Source organism: Salmo salar, chromosome 21, assembly GCF_965601325.2.
Source record: "Salmo salar chromosome 21, fSalSal1, whole genome shotgun sequence".
Classification (NCBI taxonomy): Eukaryota; Metazoa; Chordata; class Actinopteri; order Salmoniformes; family Salmonidae; genus Salmo; species Salmo salar.
Window position 1 is genome coordinate 59,530,917 of NC_138311.1, and position 26,169 is coordinate 59,557,085.

Below are 26,169 nucleotides of genomic sequence, written 5' to 3' on the forward strand. Positions count from 1 at the left end.
AAGAGAGGAGATGACAGAGGAGAGGAGTGGAGGAGAGTTGAGAGGAGAGGAAGAGAGTGGTTAGGAGAAAAGAGAGGAGGAGAGTGGAGATGAGAGTGGAGAGGAGTAAGGAGAGGAGAGGAGGAGAGTGGAGAGAGTGGAGAGGAGGAGGAGAGAAGAGGAGAGTGGAGAGGAAGAGAGTGGAAATAACAGTCGAGAGGAGGAGAGACAAGAGGAGACAAGGAAAGTGGAGAGGAGAGAGGAGAAGAGTGGAGAGGAGAAGTGTGGAGTGGAGAGGAGAGAGGTGGAGAGGAGAGTGGAGAGGAGAGTGTAGAGGATAAAGGAGGAGAAGAGAGGAGAGTGGAGAGGAAGAGAGGAGAGGATAGGAGGAGAGTGGAGAGAAGAGAGGAGAGTGGAGAGGAGTGAGGAGAGTGGAGTAAAGGGGGAGTGGAGAGGAGAGGAGGAGATGGAAGAGGAGAGGAGAAGAGAAGTGGAGAGGAGGAGAGAAGAGGAGAGTAGGAAGGTGAAGAGGAGAGGTGGAGAGAAGAGATGAGGACAGTGAAAAGGAGATGAGGAGATTGAAGAAGAGAGGAGAGTGGAGAGGATAGTGGAGAGTGGAGAGGAAAGGTGAGGAGAAGAGTGGAGAGGAGTGAGGAGAGGAGGAGAGTGGAGAGGAGAGAGGAGAAGAGAGGAGATGAGAGAGGAGAGGAGTGGAGGAGAGTTGAGAGGAGAGGAAGAGAGTGGAGATGAAGAGAGGAGAGGAGTGGAGGAGAGTGGAGAAGAGAGGAGGAGAGTGGAGAGAAGAGAGGAGATGAGGAGAGTGGAGAAGACAGGGGGAGAATGGAGATGAGGAGAGAGGAGAGTCAAGAGGAAAGGAGAGTGGAGAGGAGAGGAGGAGAGTGGAGAGGAGTGAGGAGAGGAGAGAGTGGAGAGTGGAGAAGAGACGAGAAGAGTGGAGAGAAGGAGAGTGAAGTGAAGGGGGAGTGGAGAGGAGAGGAGAAGATTGAAGAGGAGAAGAGGAGAGGAGGAGAGAAGTGGAGAGGAGGAGAGAAGAGGAGAGGAGGAGAGAAGTGGAGAGGAGGAGAGAAGAGGAGAGTAGGAAGGTGAAGAGGAGAGGTGGAGAGAAGAGATGAGGACAGTGAAGAGGAGAGGAGAGAGGAGAGGAGGAGAGTGGAGAGGAGTGAGGAGAGGAGGAGAGTGGAGAGTAGAGAGTGGGGAAGAGGGAGGAGTAGAGTGGAGAGGAGTGAGGAGAGGAGGAGAGTGGAGAGTAGAGAGTGGGGAAGAGGGAGGAGTAGAGTGGAGAGGAGTGAGGAGAGGAGGAGAGTGGAGAGTAGAGAGTGGGGAAGAGGGAGGAGTAGAGTGGAGAGGAGTGAGGAGAGGAGCAAGGAGAGGAAAGAGTGAAGAGGAGGAGAGTGAAGTGGAGGAGAGTGAAGAGGAGAGGAGGAGAGACCATATGAAGTAGAATACACAGCTAATCAGGTTACCAGTTTGAAGGCAGGTTTCCTGGACACAGACGAAGCCTTGTCTTGCACTAAAAAAAGCATGTTCAATTGATAATCTACATTGAAAGTGACTTTGAGTCCAGGACTAGGCTTCATTTGGGTTTTATATATTTCAGGACTCACTGAAGGCTCTGTAACTATTGGGGGGTCTCTGCAGCACTATGCGTCTGATGAAGAGGAAGATGTGGGAGAGGAGGATGAATGGAGGGGGGGCAGCGGGCCGACTGTGGTACTCCTTGATCAGTTCATAACGCTGGAATTTCCAGATGGTGTCTGTGTTATCCTGAACCTCCTGGAAAGTATAGCTGGAGAGGAAGAGGGAGAGGAAGAGGAAGAAGAGTGAAACACAGACAATAGTGCAGATGATAGACAGGATGGATGGATGGATGGAGGGAGGGAGGGAGGGAGGGAGGGAGGGAGGGAGGGAGAGAGGGAGGGAGGGAGGGAGGGAGGGAGGGAGGGAGGGAGGGAGGGAGGGAGGGAGGGAGGGCGGGGTGGATGGGTGTGTGGATGAGTGTGTGGATGGATGAGTGGATGGATGGATAGATGGATGGCTGGATGGATGAGTGTGTGGAGGGGTGGATGGATGAGTGGATGGATGAGTGAGTGTGTGGAGGGGTGGATGAGTGGATGGGATGGAGGGAGGAGTGGATGAGTGGATGGATGGATGGATGAGTGGATGGATGGATTGATCGTTTGATTGCTCTATTGAGGATTGGAACCTACTTGAAGATTGCTATGAGCAGGTTGAGCAGCAGTATGTTGGCAAACAGCAGGTAGACACACAGTAGGATTATAGTCAGCCACTCAGGGAATGCAGGCCTCTTGTCCTCGTTAAGAATAGGACATTTCGGCTTTCGAGGCTCTGTACCATTTACACTGCAGGCCTTTATGTCAAACAGGGCATCTGAAGCAGAAAAAGGACCAACTGGGATCAGTTACATCGATCAAGGGTGCCAGTCTGTTTCGTCTCTCCTCAAATCAACTTTTATTTGTCACCAGAAAGTTACAGACGCACAAATATCATACCCCAAAGGCATGCTAACCTCTCACCATTAGAATAACAGGGGTGGTTAGCATTTTATATCATACCTTCAAGACATGCTAACCTCTCACCATTACAATAACAAGGGAGGTTAGTATTTTATATCATAACCCCAAGACATGCTAACCTCTCACCATTACAATAACAGGGGAGGTTAGCATTTTATATCATAACCCCCAAGACATGCTAACCTCTCACCATTACAATAACAGGGGAGGTTAGCATTTTATATCATACCCCCAAGACATGCTAACCTCTCACCATTACAATAACAGGGGAGGTTAGCATTTTATATCATACCCCCCAAGACATGCTAACCTCTCACCATTACAATAACAGGGGAGGTTAGCATTTTATATCATACCCCCAAGACATGCTAACCTCTCACCATTACAATAACAGGGGAGGTTAGCATTTTATATCATAACCCCAAGACATGCTAACCTCTCACCATTACAATAACAGGGGAGGTTAGCATTTTATATCATACCCCCAAGACATGCTAACCTCTCACCATTACAATAACAGGGGAGGTTAGCATTTTATATCATAACCCCAAGACATGGTAACCTCTCACCATTACAATAACAGGGGAGGTTAGCATTTTATATCATACCCCCAAGACATGCTAACCTCTCACCATTACAATAACAGGGGAAGTTAGCATTTTATATCATAACCCCAAGACATGCTAACCTCTCACCATTACAATAACAGGGGAGGTTAGCATTTTATATCATACCCCCCAAGACATGCTAACCTCTCACCATTACAATAACAGGGGAGGTTAGCATTTTATATCATTCCTCCAAGACATGCTAACCTCTCACTATTACAATAACAGGGGAAGTTAGCATTTTTGGGGGGTATGATATTTATGCCTCTAACGTTCTCACTCATCATTATTCATGATTCATTCAGAATTATCCTAAAATCCTCTTAAGGATCGGACCCTTTTTCATTTTTTTTTGCCTAAAATTACGTACCCAAATCTAACTGCCTGTAGCTCAGGCCCTGAATCAAGGATATGCATATTCTTGATATCATTTGAAAGGAAACACTTTGAAGTTTGTTTGGAAATGTGAAATTACGAGAATATAACAAACTAGATTTGGTAAAAGACAATACAAACCAAAAAACATGTGTTACTTTTTTCATCATCTTTGAAATGCAAGAGAAAGGCTACAATGTATTATTCCAAGAGAGGTGCAATTTAGATTGTGGCTACTAGATGGCAGCATTGTATTTGCAAAGTTTTAGACTGATCCAATGAACCATTGTATATCTGTTCAAAATGTTGTATCAAGACTGCCGAAATGTGCCTAATTGGTTTATTAATACATTTTCAAGTTCATAACTATATAAAATTTGATCATATTACTCCAGTGCTAGCCTCCCTACACTGGCTTCCTGTTAACCTGTTGGGGATAGGGGGCAGTATTTGCACGGCCGGATAAAAAACGTACCCGATTTAATATGGTTACTACTCCTGCCCAGTAACTAGAATATGCATATAATTATTGGCTTTGGATAGAAAACACCCTAAAGTTTCTAAAACTGTTTGAATGGTGTCTGTGAGTATAACAGAACTCATATGGCAGGCAAAAACCTGAGAAGATTCCTTACAGGAAGTGCCCTGTCTGACCATTCCTTGAGCTTCTTGCCTCTGTTTATTGAAGACTGAGGATCTTTGCTGTAACGTGACACTTCCTACGGCTCCCATAGGCTCTCAGAAGGCGGGAAAACGCTGAATGATGTAATTCCAGCCCCAGGCTGAAACACATTAGCGCTTTTGGCAAGTGGCCGATCAGAGGACAATGGGCTTAGGCGCGTGCACGAGTCGACCCCATGCTTTATTTTCTTTCGTCTTTTTACCTAAACGCAGATTCCCGGTCGGAATATTATCGCTTTTTTTACGAGAAAAATTGCATAAAAATTGATTTTAAACAGCGGTTGACATGCTTCGAAGTACGGTAATGGAATATTTAGAATTTTTTGTCATGAAATGCGTCGTGCTCGTAACCCTTATTTACCCTTTCGGATAGTGTCTTGAACGCACGAACAAAACGCCGCTATTTGGATATAACTATGGATTATTTGGGACCAAACCAACATTTGTTATTGAAGTAGAAGTCCTGGGAGTGCATTCTGACGAAGAACACCAAAGGTAATAACATTTTTCTTATAGTAAATCTGACTTTGGTGAGTGCTAAACTTGCTGGGTGTCTAAATAGCTAGCCCTGTGATGCCGGGCTATCTACTGAGAATATTGCAAAATGTGCTTTCACCGAAAAGCTATTTTAAAATCGGACATATCGAGTGCATAGAGGAGTTCTGTATCTATAATTCTTAAAATAATTGTTATGATTTTTGTGAACGTTTATCGTGAGTAATTTAGTAAATGTTTAGTAAATTCACCGGAAGTTTGCGGGGGGTATGCTAGTTCTGAACGTCACATGCTAATGTAAAAAGCTGGTTTTTGATATAAATATGAACTTGATTGAACAAAACATGCATGTATTGTATAACATAATGTCCTAGGTGTGTCATCTGATGAAGATCAAAGGTTAGTGCTGCATTTAGCTGTGGTTTGGGTTTATGTGACATTATATGTTAACGAGAGTCTTGTCTTTAAAATGGTGTAAAATAGTCATATGTTTGAGAAATTGAAGTAATAGCATTTCTAAGGTATTTGAATAACGCGCCACAGGATTCCACTGGCTGTTACGTAGGTGGGACGATTTCGTCCCGCCGACCCTAGAGAGGTTAAGGCAAGGGCTGATTTCAAGGTTTTACTGCTAACCTACAAAGCATTACATGGGCTTGCTCCTACCTATCTTTCCGATTTGGTCCTGCCGTACATACCTACACGTACACTATGGTCACAAGACGCAGGCCTCCTAATTGTCCCTAGAATTTCTAAGCAAACAGCTGGAGGCAGGGCTTTCTCCTATAGAGCTCCATTTTTATGGAATGGTCTGCCTATCCATGTGAGAGACGCAGACTCGGTCTCAACCTTTAAGTCTTTACTGAAGACTTATCTCTTCAGTAGGTCCTATGATTAAGTATAGTCTGGCCCAGGAGTGTGAAGGTGAACGGAAAGGCTGGAGCAACGAACCGCCCTTGCTGTCTCTGCCTTGCCGGTTCCCCTCTTTCCACTGGGATTCTCTGCCTCTAACCCTATTACAGGGGCTGTGTCACTGGCTTACTGGTGGGAGGAGGGAAGGCCTTGTATGCAATTCTGTGGGTAGAATAAAAGTGGTCTAGTGTTGCAGGAGACGTTAGTAAAAATGAGTAGAATGGTTTTAAGTCTCCGCCCACCAGAAATGCTGCCTCTGGGTGAGAGGTGCCTTGTTTGTTTATGGCCCCATACAGTTCGTTGAGTGCCAAAGTGGTGTTGGCTTGTGGAGAGATGTAGACAGCCGTGATAATTAAGGATGAGAACTTTCTTGGTAGAGAAAAGGGTCTACAGGCAAAAGCTCCAGATTTCCTTCACACTGGAAGCAGGGCACCAGGTGTTGTTTATGAAGAGGCACACCCTCCCTCCACCTTTGGACTTTCCCAAGGAATCCTTTGTCCGATCGCACCGCTGCATGGAGAAACCACTGAGTTCTATGTTCATAGAGTCATCCAGCCACGCCACGCCTGCCAACTTCTAAAGGAATTGTCATGTTTGGCAATGGAGTTGGCAAGAGCACACACACATCTGGACCAGGCTACTCAAACAGGAACAAACACATCTGGACCAGGCTACTCAAACAGGAACACAAACACATCTGGACCAGGCTACTCAAACAGGAACACAAACACATCTGGACCAGGCTACTCAAACAGGAACACAAACACATCTGGACCAGGCTACTCAGAAAGGAACACACACACACATCTGGACCAGGCTACTCAAACAGGAACACAAACACATCTGGACCAGGCTACTCAAACAGGAACACAAACACATCTTGACCAGGCTACTCAAACAGGAACAAACACATCTGGACCAGGCTACTCAAACAGGAACACAAACACATCTGGACCAGGCTACTCAAACAGGAACACAAACACATCTGGACCAGGCTACTCAAACAGGAACACAAACACATCTGGACCAGGCTACTCAAACAGGAACACAAACACATCTGGACCAGGCGACTCAGAAAGGAACACAAACACATCTGGACCAGGCTACTCAAACAGGACATAGTAAAAAAATTGAAAGACAGCTGCATTAGATGAGGTCGGTTCCTATTCATCTGCACATAATTTGACCATTTCTAGGGAGTTTTTCCTAGCCACCCCTCAGAGCCTGGTTCCTCTCTAGGTGTCTTTCTAGGTTCCTGCCTTTCTAGGGAGTTTTTCCTAGCCACCGTGCTTCTACAGCTGCATTGAGAGGAGGAGAGTGGAGTTTCTTCCTAGGTTCCTGCCTTCCTAGGGAGTTTTTCCTAGCCACCGTGCTTCTACACCTGCATTGCTTGCTGTTTGGGGTTTTAGGCTGGGTTTCTGTACAGCACTTTGTGACATCAGCTGATGTAAGAAGGGCTTTTATAAATACATTTGATTTGATTCATTGATTGATCAGTTGACTTACTGTCGATGTTAGAGGGCATATTCCCGAAGATGATAAGGTATGGTTCGTAGATGACGCCCCGGACGATCCAGTCCAGTCTGTCCTCGTTGTGGATGAGGACGCCCTGCTTAGCAACGCCGTATGCTACCACCCAGATACTCAGCAGGAACATGAAGAAGAACATGTCCAACATCTGGAGGAGAGGAGAGAGATAACAAGTAATTTAATACTACATGATGGTCCATAGCAGTCAACTTTAAGAGGGGGACCCCATGTAAATTCAAGTAAAGGAGCCGTAAATGTTGTTATTAAGGGCTGCATTCAGTACGTTTTTACATACTGGAATGTTCCAATTGAACGCAAATGGTGCTTTACTGAACGACCAGTTGAAAAAAAACGTGGAGTGGTTGTGTTGTACAGGAACGTTCTGTGGAACACGTGTTGTTCGCTACAAACCATTTAACAGCGTAGGAAACGTTCACGTGTACTGAACACACCTCTGCTGTCTCTCTCTCTCTCTCTCTGTTAAAACGTCCTGGTTTATGGCAGTCTATGGCAGGAGCGGCCAAAACAGATGTTTTTTTTATTGGCTGATCTCTCAGTCCATCACCATATTCTAGAACCTCCAACTCTTTGTGGATTTTCAAAGAACGACCAGCTCAAGTAATGGGCTAAACAAGGAAGTGGGTTCGGGAAATTAAAAAGTATGTATCTCAGAAAAAAAGTGTGTACATATGAACTTTACATGCCCAAACTCAGAATCATCTAGAAGATGACACTGCAGCCCCCGTCTTACATCCTCCGGACCTGTTGGTGAACGTACAGTCACTGGAGAATAAACTGGATGAACTCCGTTCGAGACTATCCTATCAACGGGACCTGAAGAACTGTAATATTCTATGTTTCTCTTGGCTAAACAAGGACATTGAAACGCTCGTCGTATGTGGTAGTTGAAGTGGACCAAGGCGCAGCGTGGCAAGTGTTCATGATTACTTTATTCATAAACACACTCAAACAAAAATAACGAAACCGCACATTTCCGTCAGGTACAGACACTAAACAGAAAACAACCTCCCACAAACACAGGAAGAAAACAGGCTGCCTAAGTATGATCTCCAATCAGAGACAACGATAAACTGCTGCCTCTGATTGGGAACCACACTGGCCCAAAAACATAGAAACAGAAAACATAGAGTTTCCCACCCGAGTCACACCCTGATCTAACCAAACATAGAGAATAATAAGGATCTCTACGGTGTGACAGACATGGATAATATCAGTGGTGGAAAAAGTACCCAACTGTCATACTTGAGTAAAACTAAATAAACCTTAATAGAAAATTACTAAAGTAAAAGTGAAATGCAACTTGAGTAAAAGTAATTGATTTTAAATATACTTAAGTATGAAAAGTAAATCGAATTGCTAAAATATGCTTAAGTATCAAAAGTAAAAGTATAAATAACTTCAAGTTATTTATTAAGCAAACCAGACGACACAATGTTTGTGTTTTTTAAATGTACGGATAGCCAGGGGGACACTCCAACACACAGAAATAATACATAGGAAGCTTTTGTGTTTAGTGATTCTGCCAGATCAGAGCCGGCGGAGATGTTCAAGGGATGTTCAATTGATAAGTACGTGAATTGGACCATTTTCCTTTCCTGCTAAGCATTCAAAATGTAACGAGTCCTTGTGGGTGTCAGGGAAAATGTAAGGAGTAAAAAGTACATTATTTTCTTTAGGAATGTAGTGAAGTAAAAGTTGTCAAAAATATAAATAGTCAAGTAAAGAACAGATACCCCAAAAAACTACATAATAAGTAGTACTTTAAAGAACTTTTACTTAAGTACTTTACACCACTGGATATTATATATATATATATCTCAAAGGTTTATCAATGCATTGTCCAGGCCGATTTCAAGAACTTTGAAAGTTTCTTCAAGTGCAGTCGCAAAAACCATCAAGCGCTATGATGAAACTGGCTCTCATGAGGACCGCCACAGGAAAGGAAGACCCAGAGTTCCCTCTGCTGCAGAGGATCAGTTCATTAGAGTTACCAGCCTCAGAAATTGCAGCCCAAATAAATGCTTCACAGAGTTCAAGTAACAGACACATCTCAACATCAACTGTTCAGAGGAGACTGCGTGAATCAGGCCTTCATGGTCGAATTGCTGCAAAGAAACCACTACTAAAGGCCACCAATAAGAAGAAGAGACTTGCTTGGGCCAAGAAACACGAGCAGTGGACATTAAACGGGTGGAAATCTGCCCTTTGGTCTGATGAGTCCAAATGTGAGATTTTTGGTTCCAAGCGCTGTGTCTTTGTGAGACGCAGAGTAGGTGAATGGATGATCTCTGCATGTGTGGTTCCCACCGTGAAGCATGGAGGAGGAGGTGTGATGGTGTAGAGGTGATTTGCTGGTGACACTGTCTGTGATTTATTTAGAATTCAAGGCATACTTAACCAGCATGGCTATCTCAGCATTCTGCAGCGATATGCCATCCCATCTGGTTTGCGCTTAGTGGGACTATCATTTGTTTTTCAACAGGACAATGACCTAACACACCTCCAGGCGGTGTAAGGGCTGTTTGACCAAGAAGGAGAGTGATGGAGTGCTGCATCAGATGACCTGGCCTCCACAATCACCTGACCTCAACCCAATTGAAATGGTTTGGGATGAGTTGGACCACAGAGTGAAGGAAAAGCAGCCAACAAGTGCTCAGCATATGTTGGAACTCCTTCAAGACTGTTGGAAAAGCGTTCCAGGTGAAGCTGGTTGAGAGAATGCCAAGAGTGTGCAAAGCTGTCATCAAGGCAAAGGGTGGCTACTTTGATGAATCTCAAATATAAAATATATTTTGATTTGTTTAACACTTTTTGGTTACTACATGATTCCATATGTGTTATTTCATAGTTTTGATGTCTTCACTATTATTCTACAATGTAGAAAATAGTACAAACAAAGAAAACACCCTTGAATGAGTAGGTGTGTCCAAACTTTTGACTGGTACTCTATATTTTATTTATTTGATTTCACCTTTATTTAACCAGGTAGGCTAGTTGAGAACAAATTCTAATTTACAACTGCGACCTGGCCAAGATAAAGCAAAGCAGTTCGACACAAACAACAACAGAGTTACACATGGAGTAAAACAAACATACAATCAATAATACAGTAGAAAAATCTATATACAGTGTGTGCAAATGAGGTAGGATAAGGGAGGTAAGGCAATAAATAGGCCATGGTGGCGAAGTAATTACAGTATAGCAATTAAACACTGGAATGGTAGATGTGCAGAAGATGAATGTTCAAGTAGAGATACTGGGGTGCAAAGGAGCAAGATAAATAAATACAGTATGGTCCTAAACACCTCCCTCTGCAACTGGATCCTGGACTTCCTGATGGGCCGCCCCCAGGTGGTAAGGGTAGGTAGCAACACATCTGCCACGCTGATCCTCAACACTGGAGCTCCTCAGGGGTGCGTGCTCAGTCCCCTCCTGTACTCCCTGTCCACCCACGACTGCACGGCCACGCACGACTCCAACACCATCATTAAGCTTGCAGACGACACAACAGTGGTAGGCCTGATCACCAACAACGACGAGACAGCCTATAGGGAGGAGGTCAGAGACCTGGCTGTGTGGTGCCAGGACAACAACCTCTCGCTCAACGTAACCAAGACTAAGGAGATGATTGTGGACTACAGGAAAAGGAGAACCGAGCACGCCCCTGTTCTCATCGACGGGGCTGTAGTGGAGCAGGTTGAGAGCTTTAAGTTCCTTGGTGTCCACATCAACAACAAACTATCATGGTCCAAACACACCAAGACAGTCGTGAAGAGGGCATGACAAAACCTATTCCCCCTCAGGAGACTGAAAAGATTTGGTATGGGTCCTCAGATCCTCAAAAGGTTCTACAGCTGCAACATCGAGAGCATCCTGACTGGTTGCATCACTGCCTGGTACGGCAATTGCTTGGCCTCCGACCGCAAGACACTACAGAGGGTAGTGCGAACGGCCCAGTACATCACTGGGGCTGAGCTGCCTGCCATCCAGGACCTCTATACCAGGCGGTGTCAGAGGAAGGCCCTAGAAATTGTAAAAAACCCCAGCCACCCCAGTCATATACTCTTCTCTCTACTACCGCATGGCAAGTGGTACCGGAGTGCCAAGTCTAGGACAAAAAGGCTTCTCAACAGTTTTTACCCCCAAGCCATAAGACTCCTGAATATGTAATCAAATGGCTAACCAGACTATCTGCATTGTGTCCCGCCCACCACCCCCTCTTTTACGCTGCTGCTACTCTCTGTTCATCATATATGCATAGTCACTTTAACCACATCTACATGTACATACTACCTCAATCAGCCCGACTAACCGGTGTCTGTATGTAGCCTCTCTACTGTATATAGCCTCTCTACTGTATATAGCCTCTCTACTGCATATAGCCTCTCTACTGCATATAGCCTCTCTACTGTATATAGCCTCGCTACTGTATATAGCCTCTCTACTGTATATAGCCTCTCTACTATATATAGCCTCGCTACTGCATATAGCCTCTCTACTGTATATAGCCTCTCTACTGTATATAGCCTCACTACTGTCTATAGCCTCTCTACTGTATATAGCCTCTCTACTGTATATAGCCTCTCTACTGTATATATCCTCTCTACTGTATATAGCCTCTCTACTGTATATAGCCTCTCTACTGTATATAGCCTCTCTACTGTATACAGCCTCTCTACTGTATATAGCCTCTCTACTGTATATAGCCTCTCTACAGTATATAGCCTCTCTACTGTATACAGCCTCTCTACTGTATATAGCCTCTCTACTGTATATAGCCTCTACTGTATATAGCCTCTACTGTATATAGCCTCTCTACTGTATATAGCCTCTCTACTGTATATAGCCTCTCTACTGTATATAGCCTCTCTACTGTATATAGCCTCTCTTCTGTATATAGCCTCTCTACTGTATATAGCCTCTCTACTGTATATAGCCTCTCTACTGTATGTAGCCTCTCTACTGTATATATCCTCTACTGTATATAGCCTCTCTACTGTATATAGCCTCTCTACTGTATATAGCCTCTCTACTGTATATAGCCTCTCTACTGTATATAGCCTCTCTACTGTATGTAGCCTCTCTACTGTATATAGCCTCTCTACTGTATATATCCTGTCTTTTTACTGTTGTTTTATTTCTTTACTTACCTATTGTTCACCTAATACCTTTTTTGCACTGTTGGTTAGAGCCTGTAAGTAAACATTTCACTGTGAGGTCTACTACACCTGTTGTATTCAGCATTTCACTGTAAGGTCTACTACACCTGTTGTATTCAGCATTTCACTGTGAGGTCTACTACACCTGTTGTATTCAGCATTTCACTGTGAGGTCTACTACACCTGTTGTATTCAGCATTTCACTGTAAGGTCTACTACACCTGTTGTATTCAGCATTTCACTGTGAGGTCTACTACACCTGTTGTATTCAGCATTTCACTGTGAGGTCTACTACACCTGTTGTATTCAGCATTTCACTGTAAGGTCTACTACACCTGTTGTATTCAGCATTTCACTGTAAGGTCTACTACACCTGTTGTATTCAGCATTTCACTGTGAGGTCTACTACACCTGTTGTATTCAGCATTTCACTGTGAGGTCTACTACACCTGTTGTATTCAGCATTTCACTGTGAGGTCTACTACACCTGTTGTATTCAGCATTTCACTGTGAGGTCTACTACACCTGTTGTATTCAGCATTTCACTGTAAGGTCTACTACACCTGTTGTATTCAGCATTTCACTGTAAGGTCTACTACACCTGTTGTATTCAGCATTTCACTGTGAGGTCTACTACACCTGTTGTATTCAGCATTTCACTGTGAGGTCTACTACACCTGTTGTATTCAGCATTTCACTGTGAGGTCTACTACACCTGTTGTATTCAGCATTTCACTGTAAGGTCTACTACACCTGTTGTATTCAGCATTTCACTGTGAGGTCTACTACACCTGTTGTATTCAGCGTGACAAATAAACTTTGATTTGATGTTTTCAATTGTTTTGTAGATAAATATGCTCCCTTTAAAAAACGGAGAATAAAAAGATTGTCTTGCCCTTGGTTCATTCCATAGCTATTTGAAGTCTTAACAACAGAGATGCTGCCTGGGCCAAAGCTAGATTTACAGACTCGGGCCCAGACTGGCAGTCTTTCAGGAGGTTGAGAAATCTGTGTGTAAAACAAGTTAAAAAAGCTAAATCAGATTATTGCGTTAATACACTGTCTGAATGTACAGGGAACCCTGCTACCTTCTGGAAAGCTGTTAAATCACTGAAGGGTTGCATCTCCTCTTCTCTCCCACAATAAATTAATTTAGATTCTGGCCCAATTTCTGACAAAATTGATATCATTAATGCATATATTCACCATTTTATCTCTGCAGGCTTTATATTTGAATGTATTTCAAAGCCAGCTCTTGAAAAGAGTAGTTTGGCTATAGATGGTGAAAATCTATTGATTGATTCTGAAAAATGCTGGTCAGGAGTTTGTTTTTAGAAAATTCACTGATAAAGAAGTCCTGGGATGCTTTGTTAACATTAGACATTAATAAAATCCCCAGGGGCTGATCCTTTGGAGCCTGGTCTGCTGAAGTGTGCAGCACCCTTTATTGCTGGATCAGTAGCCCACATGTTATATTAACATTGTTATCAGGAAGGCATTCGACACTGTTGATCATTCTGTTTTGCTGAAGAAATTATCAAGAGTAGGCCTGGGATATACAGCCTGTTTAAGGTTTCAAAACTATCTCAGCGACAGAACTCAGGCCATCTGGATAGATGGGGTTCAATCTGAATTATCTCAGCGACAGAACTCAGGCCATCTGGATAGATGGGGGTTCAATCTGAATTATCTCAGCGACAGAACTCAGGCCATCTGGATAGATGGGGTTCAATCTGAATTATCTCAGCGACAGAACTCAGGCCATCTGGATAGATGGGGTTCAATCTGAATTATCTCAGCGACAGAACTCAGGCCATCTGGATAGATGGGGGTTAAATCTGAATTATCTCAGCGACAGAACTCAGGCCATCTGGATAGATGGGGTTCAATCTGAATTATCTCAGCGACAGAACTCAGGCCATCTGGATAGATGGGGTTAAATCTGAATTATCTCAGCGACAGAACTCAGGCCATCTGGATAGATGGGGTTCAATCTGAATTATCTCAGCGACAGAACTCAGGCCATCTGGATAGATGGGGGTTAAATCTGAATTATCTCAGCGACAGAACTCAGGCCATCTGGATAGATGGGGGTTAAATCTGAATTATCTCAGCGACAGAACTCAGGCCATCTGGATAGATGGGGTTAAATCTGAATTATCTCAGCGACAGAACTCAGGCCATCTGGATAGATGGGGGTTGTAACACTCGTCGTTGAAGGGGGACCAAAACGCAGCGGGTAAAGTGCTCATCCTCTGATTTATTAAAGAAAACACTTAATCAATACAAACCAAACGATGAAAACAGTCCAGTAAGTTGCATAGACTATACCAGAAACAACCACCCACAAAACCCAGGGAAAACAAACACAACTAAATATGGCCTCCAATTAGAGACAACAACAACCAGCTGCCTCTAATTGGAGGTCATTGACAAAACTCACATAGAACTAGAAAAGCTAGATAAACATAGAAATAAGAAAACTAGAACCTAAACCCACAATACCCAACCACACAAAACAAACACCCCCTGCCACGCCCTGACCAACTACAATGACAAATAACCCCTTTTACTGGCCAGGACGTGACAGGGGTTAAATCAGAATTATCTTAGTGACAGAACTCAGGCCATCTGGATAGATGGGGTTAAATCTGAATTTCTTGAGATTCAAAAAAGTGTTCCTCAGGGTTCGATTTTGTGTCCATTATCGTTCACCTTGTATATTAATGACAGGAAACACTGTTAATACTTGTAACATCCCTCTCTATGCAGATGACACAGTTTAGTATTCCTGTGCCGCCTCAGTGCAGCAGGTCATTCGTGAACTTCAGCATGACCTTGATTCAATTCAGAAATCACTTACAGATCTTAAATTAGTGTAAATGTAAGTAAAACCAAGCTCATGCTGTTCTCTAGGTCATGAAATGTTGACGCTGAGGACCTGCATATCTGTGCTATACATGGAGCCCAATGTGAACTTGTTTCTCAGTATAAGAACCTGGGTGTCTGGACTGATGACAAGTTGTCCTTTGTAATGCATATAAAACATCTGACTAAAAAGCTAAGATTGTTTTTTTTTATATCGAAATAAATCATGCCTTATACCCTGACTACACCGCACGCGTCACGTGCGCGAGCGTTGCAAAATAAATTTAGAAATCTATGTTATTCAATTATTGCACCCACACTGCTCGCGCGCGTCAACGAGCGTCTGCTTTGCCAAGGGCTAAAATAGATGTCCTTTCTATTTCTGACGCAGATCGCGCTGCAAGTCCTGCCTCTCCCATCTCCTCATTGGTTTATAGAAGCAGGTACCCACATGCCGTCTCCTCATTGGTTATACCCATATGGGGGATTGAAAGATGAACTGTGTTGCCGGTCATCGTAGTAATACTATGAAAGTTTAGATGCCAATCCCCAATCCCCAATCAAGGACAAAGATGAAAAATCCTGGAAGGAGGAGACATGACTAGAAACGCTTCGGTTGACCGTTTTATGTGTGGATTAATTGTCGGAGTAGAGGACCTTGTGCATTTCAGGTAAAATAACAACCTAATGTTTATATCCCAGGACAAATTAGCTAGCAACAGCAAGCTAGCTAAATAGGACAAATTAGATAGCAACAGCAAGCTAGCTAAATAGGACAAATTAGATAGCAACAGCAAGCTAGCTAAATAGGACAAATTAGATAGCAAGCTAGCTAAATAGGACAAATTAGATAGCAACAGCAAGCTAGCTAAATAGGACAAATTAGATAGCAAGCTAGCTAAATAGGACAAATTAGATAGCAACAGCAAGCTAGCTAAATAGGACAAATTAGATAGCAACAGCAAGCTAGCTAAATAGGACAAATTAGCTAGCAAGTGCAAGCTAGCTAAATAGGACAAATTAGCTAGCAAGTGCAAGCTAGCTAAATAGGACAAATTAGCTAGCAAGTGCAAGCTAGCTAAATAGGACAAATTAGCTAGCAAGTGCAAGCTAGCTAAATAGGACAAATTAGCTAGCAAGTGCAAGCTAGCTAAATAGGACAAATTAGCTAGCAAGTGCAAGCTAGCTAAATAGGACAAATTAGCTAGCAAGTGCAAGCTAGCTAAATAGGACAAATTAGATAGCAAGTGCAAGCTAGCTAAATAGGACAAATTAGATAGCAACAGCAAGCTAGCTAAATAGGACAAATTAGATAGCAAGTGCAAGCTAGCTAAATAGGACAAATTAGCTAGCAAGTGCAAGCTAGCTAAATAGGACAAATTAGCTAGCAAGTGCAAGCTAGCTAAATAGGACAAATTAGCTAGCAAGTGCAAGCTAACTAGCTAAATTGCCATAAATGTTTAATGCTTTTCGACTTGTCCCCAAATTAATGTAATTGGTTCAGAGTTTACTTTGATATTTTAACCTGCGTGTCGTGATCGTGTTTGGTGTGGGGGGGACAAAATAAATGTACGCACGATGGCGCATGATGGCGCACACGCACAGCCGGTTTGGTTTCCGTGTTAGTATTAAAAATAGGAGAAAGATTGTTCAAATCACGCTTCTCCCTGTATTGGATTTTGGTGGTATTGTTTACATGCATTCAGCAACCTAAAACCCTTTGACGCAGTCTACCATTCAGCATTACGTTTTATCACAGGGGACAATTTTAGGACTCATCATTGTAGTCTGTATATAAATGTGGGATGGACCTTTCTGTCTGTAAGAAGAGAGCTTTCTTTTATTTATTTACAAAGCAACCTGACAGAAACTCCCTCTATATGTAACATCATTGATTAAGATAAGAATCCTAAATTACCAAACCCGTCCTCAGGAATGGATAACACTAGAGATCCCTCCAGTCTCCACAGATTTGGGAAAATCGGTGTTTTGTTTTTTTGACCCAAATTTATGGACCAATCTGCAGAGTTCACTGCAGTTAGATGTGCTGGTGTCTCTCAGGCAGTTTAAATGCTTGATTGAGGACCTCTATGTAGTTTAATTTAATTGCTTTTATTAAATGTTTATTTTATATTATTAATTATTTTGTTATTGTGCATAATGTTATTGTTTTATCCATGTGTATGTTGTTTTAATATTCAGTTTTTATTGTAATGTGTACAGAGCTCTCTTGTAAAATAGTTTTTAATCTTAATGTGACTCCCTGTTTAATTTCAGAAGAAAAAAAATACAACAAAAAAATACTAAACCCCCCCCACAAAAACCCCCCTGCTAACCTTATGCCGTAGCCTTAGACTAAGAACAAAAAGCTCATTTTTTTGGTTTTCATGAATTTTTAAGGAATAGCTGATTTTGACTTTGTGGCTGTGGTAACTATTTGAAAGGGCAGTGAATTCTCTGCTACTTGGAGAACTTGTAAACAAGCCTCCTTTGTGTTAGATGCAGATAGTTTTCACTTTGTGAAATTATTCTTAAAAACATGTATAAACAAGTACATCTTATTTAGTTGATAGACACTGTAGACTTTTTGTAATAATGACATAAAGTATCTTAGAACGTGTGTAATTGAAGTAAAGAGTAGTGATGCTGAGACTCGCAAGCTAGTTTATTCATTTCAATGCATTATGAACCATATCATATATTCACATAACTTGTGTTAGCTTTATAAAGCCTAACGTAGTTTGTTGATATTCGACATTTTTACACGACTACAGTTAAGTGGCTCACAATAGTCTAGACACAATAACATGAAGTTAATCTGTATCAATCCACCCTCTTACCATTCTCCTGACGATGATGATCTTGGGGCCCAGAGTTTTACTGACGATGAAGATGGCCATGAGACGAAGACAGAAGATGATGAAGTCGATACACAGGATGACCTTCCCTGCGTAGAACAGCCTGGTGGTCAGTCTGCAAGTGAAATATACAGTAGATCGTATGAGATCATCTCTCGTGATAGACATTAACCTGTTGGGGACAGGGGGCAGTATTTGCACGGCCGGATAAAAAAACATTAACGCTGGAATCATTAATGGTGAAACTGCCACGGCCATTTGCTGTGTTACATTTCTACTGCGCGAACTACAGCATATGAAGCTGTTTCCCCACAGCGCAGTCCAGCTTTAACGCTAACTAGCGTTCCCTACAGCGGAGTCTATCTTTAACGCTAACTAGCGTTCCCTACAACGGAGTCTATCTTTAACGCTAACTAGCGTTCCCTACAGCGGAGTCTATCTTTAACGCTAACTAGCGTTCCCTACAGCGGAGTCCATCTTTAACGCTAACTAGCGTTCCCCACAGCGCAGTCCAGGTAGCCATCTTTAACGCTAACTAGCGTTCCCTACAGCGGAGTCCATCTTTAACGTTAGCTAGCGTTCCCTACAGCAGAGTCCATATTTAACGCTAACTGGCGTTCCCTACAGCAGAGTCTATCTTTAACGCTAACTAGCGTTCCCTACAGCGGAGTCCATCTTTAACGCTAGCGAGCGTTCCCTACAGCGGAGTCCATCTTTAACGCTAGCGAGCGTTCCCTACAGCGGAGTCCATCTTTAACGCTAACTAGCGTTCCCTACAGCGGAGTCTATCTTTAACGCTAACTGGCGTTCCCTACAGCGGAGTCTATCTTTAACGCTAACTAGCGTTCCCTACAGTGGAGTCCATCTTTAACGCTAACTAGCGTTCCCCACAGCGCAGTCCAGGTAGCCATCTTTAACGCTAACTAGCGTTCCCTACAGCGGAGTCTATCTTTAACGCTAACTAGCGTTCCCTACAGCGGAGTCTATCTTTAACGTTAGCTAGCGTTCCCTACAGCGGAGTCCATATTTAACGCTAACTAGCGTTCCCTACAGCGGAGTCCATATTTAACGCTAACTAGCGTTCCCTACAGCGGAGTCCATCTTTAACGTTAGCTAGCGTTCCCTACAGCAGAGTCTATCTTTAACGCTAACTAGCGTTCCCTACAGCAGAGTCCATCTTTAACGTTAGCTAGCGTTCCCTACAGCAGAGTCTATCTTTAACGCTAACTAGCGTTCCCTACAGCAGAGTCTATCTTTAACGCTAACTAGCGTTCCCTACAGCAGAGTCCATATTTAACGCTAACTGGCGTTCCCTACAGCAGAGTCTATCTTTAACGCTAACTAGCGTTCCCTACAGCGGAGTCCATCTTTAACGCTAGCGAGCGTGAGAGGAAGAAGAAAATGAGGAAGAGGAGGCAGCTCACCTGAAGGCCAGGCCGATGATGAACAGCAGGATGGACAGAAAGTCTAGAATGTTCCACATGTCATTAATGTACATATCAGCCTTCTTACGGAACCCAAACCCATCTGGGTCATGGAACAGCTGAGGGCAAAAACACACACATAGTTAATACTGTAGACACATCCATCTTACATTTACATTTAAGTCATTTAGCAGACGCTCTTATCCAGAGCGACTTACAGATTGGTGCATTCACCTTATAATATCCAGTGGAACAACCACTTTACAATAGTGCATCTAAATCTTTTAGGGGAGGGGGGGGGGGGGGTTAGAAGGATTACTTTATCCTATCCTAGGTATTCCTTAAAGAGGTGGGGTTTCAGGTGTCTCCGGAAGGTGGTGATTGACTCCGCTGTCCTGGCGTCGTGAGGGAGCTTGTTCCACCATTGGGGTGCCAGAGCAGCGAACAGTTTTGACTGGGCTGAGCGGGAACTGTGCTTCCTCAGAGGTAGGGAGGCGAGCAGGCCAGAGGTGGATGAACGCAGTGCCCTTGTTTGGGTGTAGGGCCTGATCAGAGCCTGAAGGTACGGAGGTGCCGTTCCCCTCACAGCTCCGTAGGCAAGCACCATGGTCTTGTAGCGGATGCGAGCTTCAACTGGAAGCCAGTGGAGAGAGCGGAGGAGCGGGGTGACGTGAGAGAACTTGGGAAGGTTGAACACCAGACGGGCTGCGGCGTTCTGGATGAGTTGTAGGGGTTTAATGGCACAGGCAGGGAGCCCAGCCAACAGCGAGTTGCAGTAATCCAGACGGGAGATGACAAGTGCCTGGATTAGGACCTGCGCCGCTTCCTGTGTGAGGCAGGGTCGTACTCTGCGAATGTTGTAGAGCATGAACCTACAGGATCGGGTCACCGCCTCTTCTAACGTCATACTCGTTTGGCCAATCTATTTTGACTTTAAGTAGAATAGGATGTGTGTGTGTATGTGTGTGTGTGTGTGTGTGTGCACAGGACAAGGTGTCTCACCTGTCGGACCTCCTCACAGACCAATGAGATGAGCCAGACATAGAGAAGCCCCTCCCTCCAGGAGGGCGTGGCCTGGAAGTCGATCATCAGCACCACAGAGAACAGCAGCAGGAAGCTGAAGTAGGACAAAATGTTCCAGTAGAACTTCACCTGTATGGGGAGAGGTCAACAGAGGTTAGGGGTCAGGTAAGGGTTAACAGCAACAGTTGAACTTTACCTGGGGAGAGATCAACATAGGTTAGTGGTGAGGGGTCAGGTAAGGGTTAAAAACAACAGCAGAACTTCCCCTGGGGAGAGGTCAACAGAGATCAAGGGTGAGGGGTCGGGTAAGGGTTAAAAACAACAGCAGAACTTCCCCTGGGGAGAGGTCAACAGAGATCAAGGGTGAGGGGTCGGGTAAGGGTTTACCTGAGGAGAGGTGAAGAGGCTGACCAGCCGGGTGGAGACTGTCAACGGCTTCAGACCCAGAGGGATCCTGGCAGGGAGGTCACTGAGGGGGCAGACGGCAAGGGTGAGAGGTCAGGAGGGAGGTGTCAGCTAAGTGTTTATAGCTGCAGAATGTAAATCAATGCATCAGAAATGTCACCCTTTGTCCTTCTAGTGCACTACTTTCATAGGGAATAGGGGGCCATCTGGGACAGACTCTCAGTCTACTTTTATAGGGAATAGGGGGCCATCTGGGACACACCCTCAGTCTACTTTTATAGGGAATAGGGGGCCATCTGGGACACACCCTCAGTCTACTTTTATAGGGAATAGGGGGCCATCTGGGACACACCTTCAGTCTAATTTCATAGGGAATAGGGGGCCATCTGGGACAGACTCTCAGTCTACTTTTATAGGGGGACATCTGGGACACACCCTCAGTCTACTTTTATAGGGAATAGGGGGCCATCTGGGACAGACTCTCAGTCTACTTTTATAGGGAATAGGGGGCCATCTGGGACACACCTTCAGTCTAATTTCATAGGGAATAGGGGGACATCTGGAACACACCCTCAGTCTACTTTCATAGGGAATAGGGGGCCATCTGGGACAGACTCTCAGTCTACTTTTATAGGGGGACATCTGGGACACACCCTCAGACTACTTTCATAGGGAATAGGGGGCCATCTGGGACACATCCTCAGTCTACTTTCATAGGGAATAGGGGGCCATCTGGGACACACCTTCAGTCTACTTTCATAGGGAATAGGGGGCCATCTGGGACACATCCTCAGTCTACTTTCATAGGGAATAGGGGGCCATCTGGGACACATCCTCAGTCTACTTTCATAGGGAATAGGGGGCCATCTGGGACACATCCTCAGTCTACTTTCATAGGGAATAGGGGGCCATCTGGGACAGACTCTCAGTGTATAATCAGACTCACTGAACAGGAGGCTTCCTCCTGGTGCAGGCCTGGCTTCCTGTTAATGACTCCATGGTGAGCAGCTCAGCGCTCCTCTCTGACTCTCTCTGGATGGACTCATCACGCCTGGGGGATTAGAGAGGATATTACTCATCCAGACCCAGAACATGTTTAGTCAATTATACATCCAGTTAGATTCACTTCCCTGAGTGAGCAAGATGGCAGTTCAGTCTTCTACCATTGGGTGTTGCTGCCACCACGTGGTGAGCATGAGGTTTTACGACATTCTCTCTCCTCACCCAGACTCTGTCCTCCTATATCTGGTAAACCACTACATTGTTACAGAACTGTGGCCAGCAGTACCTACTTGAATCCCAGGAAGCCAGTGTAGATGAGCAGGAAGAACAGTACAGAGCAGCACCCTTCACAGAAGGGTTAGGGGACAGAGTTAGGGGTTAGAGGCTGGGGTTAGGGGACAGGGTTAGGGGTTAGGGGACAGAGTTAGGGTTTAGAGGCCGGGGTTAGGGGACAGGGTTAGGGATTAGGGGCTGGGGTTAGGGGACAGGGTTAGGGGTTAGGGGACAGAGTTAGGGGTTAGAGGCCGGGGTTAGGGGACAGAGTTAGGGGTTAGGGGCCGGGGTTAGGGGCTGGTGTTAGGGGACAGGGTTAGGGGTTAGGGGCTGGGGTTAAGGGACAGGGTTAGGGGACAGGGTTAGGGGTTAGGGGCTGGGGTTAGGGGCTGGGGATAGGGGACAGGGTTAGGGGTTAGGGGCTGGGGATAGGGGACAGGGTTAGGGGTTAGGGGCTGGGGTTAGGGGACAGGGTTAGGGGTTAGGGGCCAGGGATAGAGGTTAGGGCTTAGGGGCAAGGTTAGGGATCAGAGGTTAGTTACCTGAATCCCAGGAAGCCAGTGTAAATGAGAGGGAAGAACAGCATACATAGCAGCACCCTCCACAGAGGATTGTCCGCCGCCAGCTCCCCACACCAGATCTGGGTCAGGAGAGCCTGGGGGAAACAGAACGGAAGACTCAGAACCAGATCTGGATTAGGAGAGCCTAGGGGAAACAGAACGGAAGACTCGGGACCAGATCTGGATCAGGAGAGCTAGGGGGAGACAGAACAGATGACTCAGGACCAGATCTGGGTCAGGAGAGCTAGGGGGAGACAGAACGGAAGACTCAGGACCAATCACAGACACAGTGCTACACAACACACATAAGGGAACACCTGCTTTAGAAACAGTTTAATCTACTACTACTCCACTAGATCTCACAAGAACAAAGGCAGTGTAAGGAAAATATTTGCCAGAAGTGTGATTAATTAAATACAATTCAAAAGGGTAGTGATAATATAACTGGAGTTACCTGAACCCCAGAATGACCTTTGACCTACCTGAACCCCAGAGTGAGCAACAAAGCTCTTGTCATCAGCCTCCAGAGCCAGCCTCAGACAAGTGGTTTGACCCCAGGATGAAGAGACCCGGATTAGCAGCCTCTGGGCACGCTCCTCATCACAACAGTGGCACTCACTGAACACACCTGAGACGACACACACACACACACACACACACACACACCACACACACACACACACACACACACACACACACACTGAACACACCTGACAGACAGGACAAGAACACTCACTGAACACACCTAAGAGAGACAGGACTTGGTCACTCAGTCTCACCACAAGATAACAGGACTGACAGATGGGAGACTAATTTGTAAAATAACAAAGTCTGCTCATTAATTTCCAGTGCTTGACTTGGACTGAAATAGATGTCAGTACTAATTTTTGGTGCCGGTACAATTTATATTCAGGTGCAGGGCCCGGTTGCATAAAACATCTTAAGTTTCCCTTCAGAGTTTACCTTAAGGAATACATTTCCCTTAAATAAGGGAATTGTTTAAGGGTGTTGCATAGAGCCCCCCAAAACATTTCTTTGGGTAAGGGCATAATTTAAGGGGTTTTATGGACGTTTTTTCTGAGTTTTAATTGAACATGTGAATTGTTTTGATAAAAAATGTACTGAAGAAACTTACTGTAACCTGGGATACAGAACGTATGAAATGTTTGACTGTTTGTAAATAATTAGTCAAATAGAGAAAGAAACATTTATTTGAAGGGTTTTAATGACCTCTGACCTCTGTCCTGACTTTCTAGTGTGGTTTGATCACCCTCACTGCAAAGCTGAGAGACTGAGAGACATCGGATGATGATTTGAAGCTCATCTGTAATACTGATTTAAAGCTCATTTGTAATACTGATCATTTCTGAGAAGTTTATAATTAATAGTTATATGTGTGATTCGGACCACGAGAAGGATAGACCTGTCTCTTAGTTTATTTTTCTATTCCTTGAATCAAGTTATGGGTACCATTTTATTTCTTTATGGAGTTATTAATAAGGACAGCATGTCTTAGTGTGTAGGCTACTGTACCGATGGTTAATAAGGACAGCATGTATTAGTGTGTAGGCTACTGTACCGATGGTTAATAAGGACAGTATGTCTTAGTGTGTAGGCTACTGTACTGATGGTTAATAAGGACAGTATGTCTTAGTGTGTAGGCTACTGTACCGATGGTTAATAAGGACAGTATGTCTTAGTGTGTAGGCTACTGTACCGATGGTTAATAAGGACAGTATGTCTTAGTGTGTAGGCTACTGTACCGATGGTTAATAAGGACAGCATGTATTAGTGTGTAGGCTACTGTACTGATGGTTAATAAGGACAGCATGTATTAGTGTGTAGGCTACTGTACCGATGGTTAATAAGGACAGCATGTATTAGTGTGTAGGCTACTGTACCGATGGTTAATAAGGACAGCATGTCTTAGTGTGTAGGCTACTGTACCGATGGTTAATAAGGACAGCATGTATTAGTGTGTAGGCTACTGTACCGATGGTTAATAAGGACAGTATGTCTTAGTGTGTAGGCTACTGTACCGATGGTTAATAAGGACAGCATGTATTAGTGTGTAGGCTACTGTACCGATGGCGTGTCTCTCATAATGTTTGGCCAGTTCTCTCATCTCCTCCGCCTCATCCTCCTCTTCCGCTCCTTCCTCAGCCAGCTTCTTCAGGATCTTACTAGCGGCCAGAGCCGCAGACATGCAGTCCCGGGACTGCACACAACAAACAAACATGTTAAGAGTAATAATGTTATTTTTCATTCTCTAATCATATATTCTTATTTAGTCTGTTTCAAGCATTTTGCTTTAACTGCAGAATTAATACTTTGGGATAACTAGATAACCACACCAGACAGTCAGTTCTATATTTAGACTGCCCTGCACTGGTTCCTAACCTACCTGCTCCCAGGCGATCTCAGCCAGCTCTTTCTTGTTCTGCAGGATGGCCCAGAGGAAAAGGTCTCCGCCTGGGTCTCTGAAAGTCTCCTCTCCCCTTCCTGTATCTCTCCCTGGTCCTCTGTCTGGATCTGGCGAGGCCTGGAGCTCCAGCTGCTCTTTGGGTGGCAGCTAGCACAGAACAGATCGGTGGGTCAGTGGGAGCTAACCAACCAGATTCAATGTTAGCTAGCTAACATTAGGCTCTCTAACTAGCAAAACAAACGGTTCTGGGATACTAATAATAACATCATACACTTAACGTTAGCTAGGGAGCCAGCCAGGTAACGTTAGCTAGGGAGCCAGCCAGCTAATGTTAGCTAGGGAGCCAGCCAGGTAATGTTAGCTAGAGAGCCAGCCAGCTAATGTTAGCTAGGGAGCCAGCCAGGTAACGTTAGCTAGCTAGCTAACAGTACGCTTTAGCTTGAAATGAAACCACTTTGTCAAAATTATAAACGTGTAATATCTGAAAATGTAACTAGCTAATGCTAGACTATCTTACCCGTATACATCATCATCATGCATGATGGACGCGTCTCCCTGTCAGGAATGCCATGCCACGGTTGTCCTTAGTTTGAAGATGTAATCCAGAGACAGGTGTTTTCTCCATCTCTTTAGCTATCATACTATCATCCGCGCTTCTACACCTGCATTGCTTGCTGTTTGGGGTTTTAGGCTGTGTTTCTGTACAGCACTTTGAGATATCAGCTGATGTAAGAAGGGCTATATAAATACATTTTATTTGATTTTGATTTGATACTCTAATTCCACTGATTTCAAAACTCGATCCTCCAGAAAGTGGAGAGCAACACTTATGCAGCTCCACTACACATTTTAAAAAGCCACGTTCGACAGGATTACCAACACAGACTGACCAGCTCAAATAGACAGAAGCCTTCTATATGGCAGACCAATCAGAACTCTTCTCTCGGCATGACCAGCCCACTCATTATCTCAGCCAATCATGGCTAGTGGGAACGTTGTTGCCTTTTTCTGTGGCT

The 26,169-nt window shown here is 44.3% G+C and overlaps 2 protein-coding genes across 2 annotated transcripts; both read right to left on the bottom strand.

Moving 5' to 3' along the window:
- Window positions 1–1,543: 1,543 nt before the first annotated feature.
- LOC145862589 (transient receptor potential cation channel subfamily M member 2) lies at window positions 1,544–19,581 on the bottom strand. The gene is made up of 5 exons (XM_082967278.1): window positions 19,466–19,581; window positions 18,024–18,156; window positions 7,112–7,283; window positions 2,208–2,388; window positions 1,544–1,786 (listed from the first exon to the last, which is right to left on the bottom strand). Exons 1-5 carry the CDS (start codon window positions 19,537–19,539, stop codon window positions 1,594–1,596), a joined length of 753 nt encoding a protein of 250 aa, XP_082823404.1. The 5' UTR covers window positions 19,540–19,581; the 3' UTR covers window positions 1,544–1,593.
- A 5,089-nt stretch (window positions 19,582–24,670) lies between these two features.
- On the bottom strand, window positions 24,671–25,801 carry LOC145862540 (transient receptor potential cation channel subfamily M member 2-like). The gene is made up of 3 exons (XM_082966911.1): window positions 25,796–25,801; window positions 25,133–25,300; window positions 24,671–24,946 (listed from the first exon to the last, which is right to left on the bottom strand). Exons 1-3 carry the CDS (start codon window positions 25,799–25,801, stop codon window positions 24,728–24,730), a joined length of 393 nt encoding a protein of 130 aa, XP_082823037.1. The 3' UTR covers window positions 24,671–24,727.
- Between the last annotated feature and the right edge of the window lie 368 nt (window positions 25,802–26,169).

What these genes read in the sequence shown, in the direction of transcription:
- LOC145862589 (XM_082967278.1), bottom strand. Translation starts at nt 19,539, where the DNA reads ATGTACATTAATGACATGTGGAACATTCTAGACTTTCTGTCCATCCTG. An exon ending in TATGCCCTCTAACATCGACA is followed by an intron (nt 2,389 to 7,111) that starts GTAAGTCAACTG and finishes TTTCTGCTTCAG; the next exon opens with ATGCCCTGTTTGACATAAAG. An exon ending in CTGCTCATAGCAATCTTCAA is followed by an intron (nt 1,787 to 2,207) that starts GTAGGTTCCAAT and finishes CTTCCTCTCCAG; the next exon opens with CTATACTTTCCAGGAGGTTC.
- LOC145862540 (XM_082966911.1), bottom strand. An exon ending in CTGAGATCGCCTGGGAGCAG is followed by an intron (nt 24,947 to 25,132) that starts GTAGGTTAGGAA and finishes TGTTGTGTGCAG; the next exon opens with TCCCGGGACTGCATGTCTGC.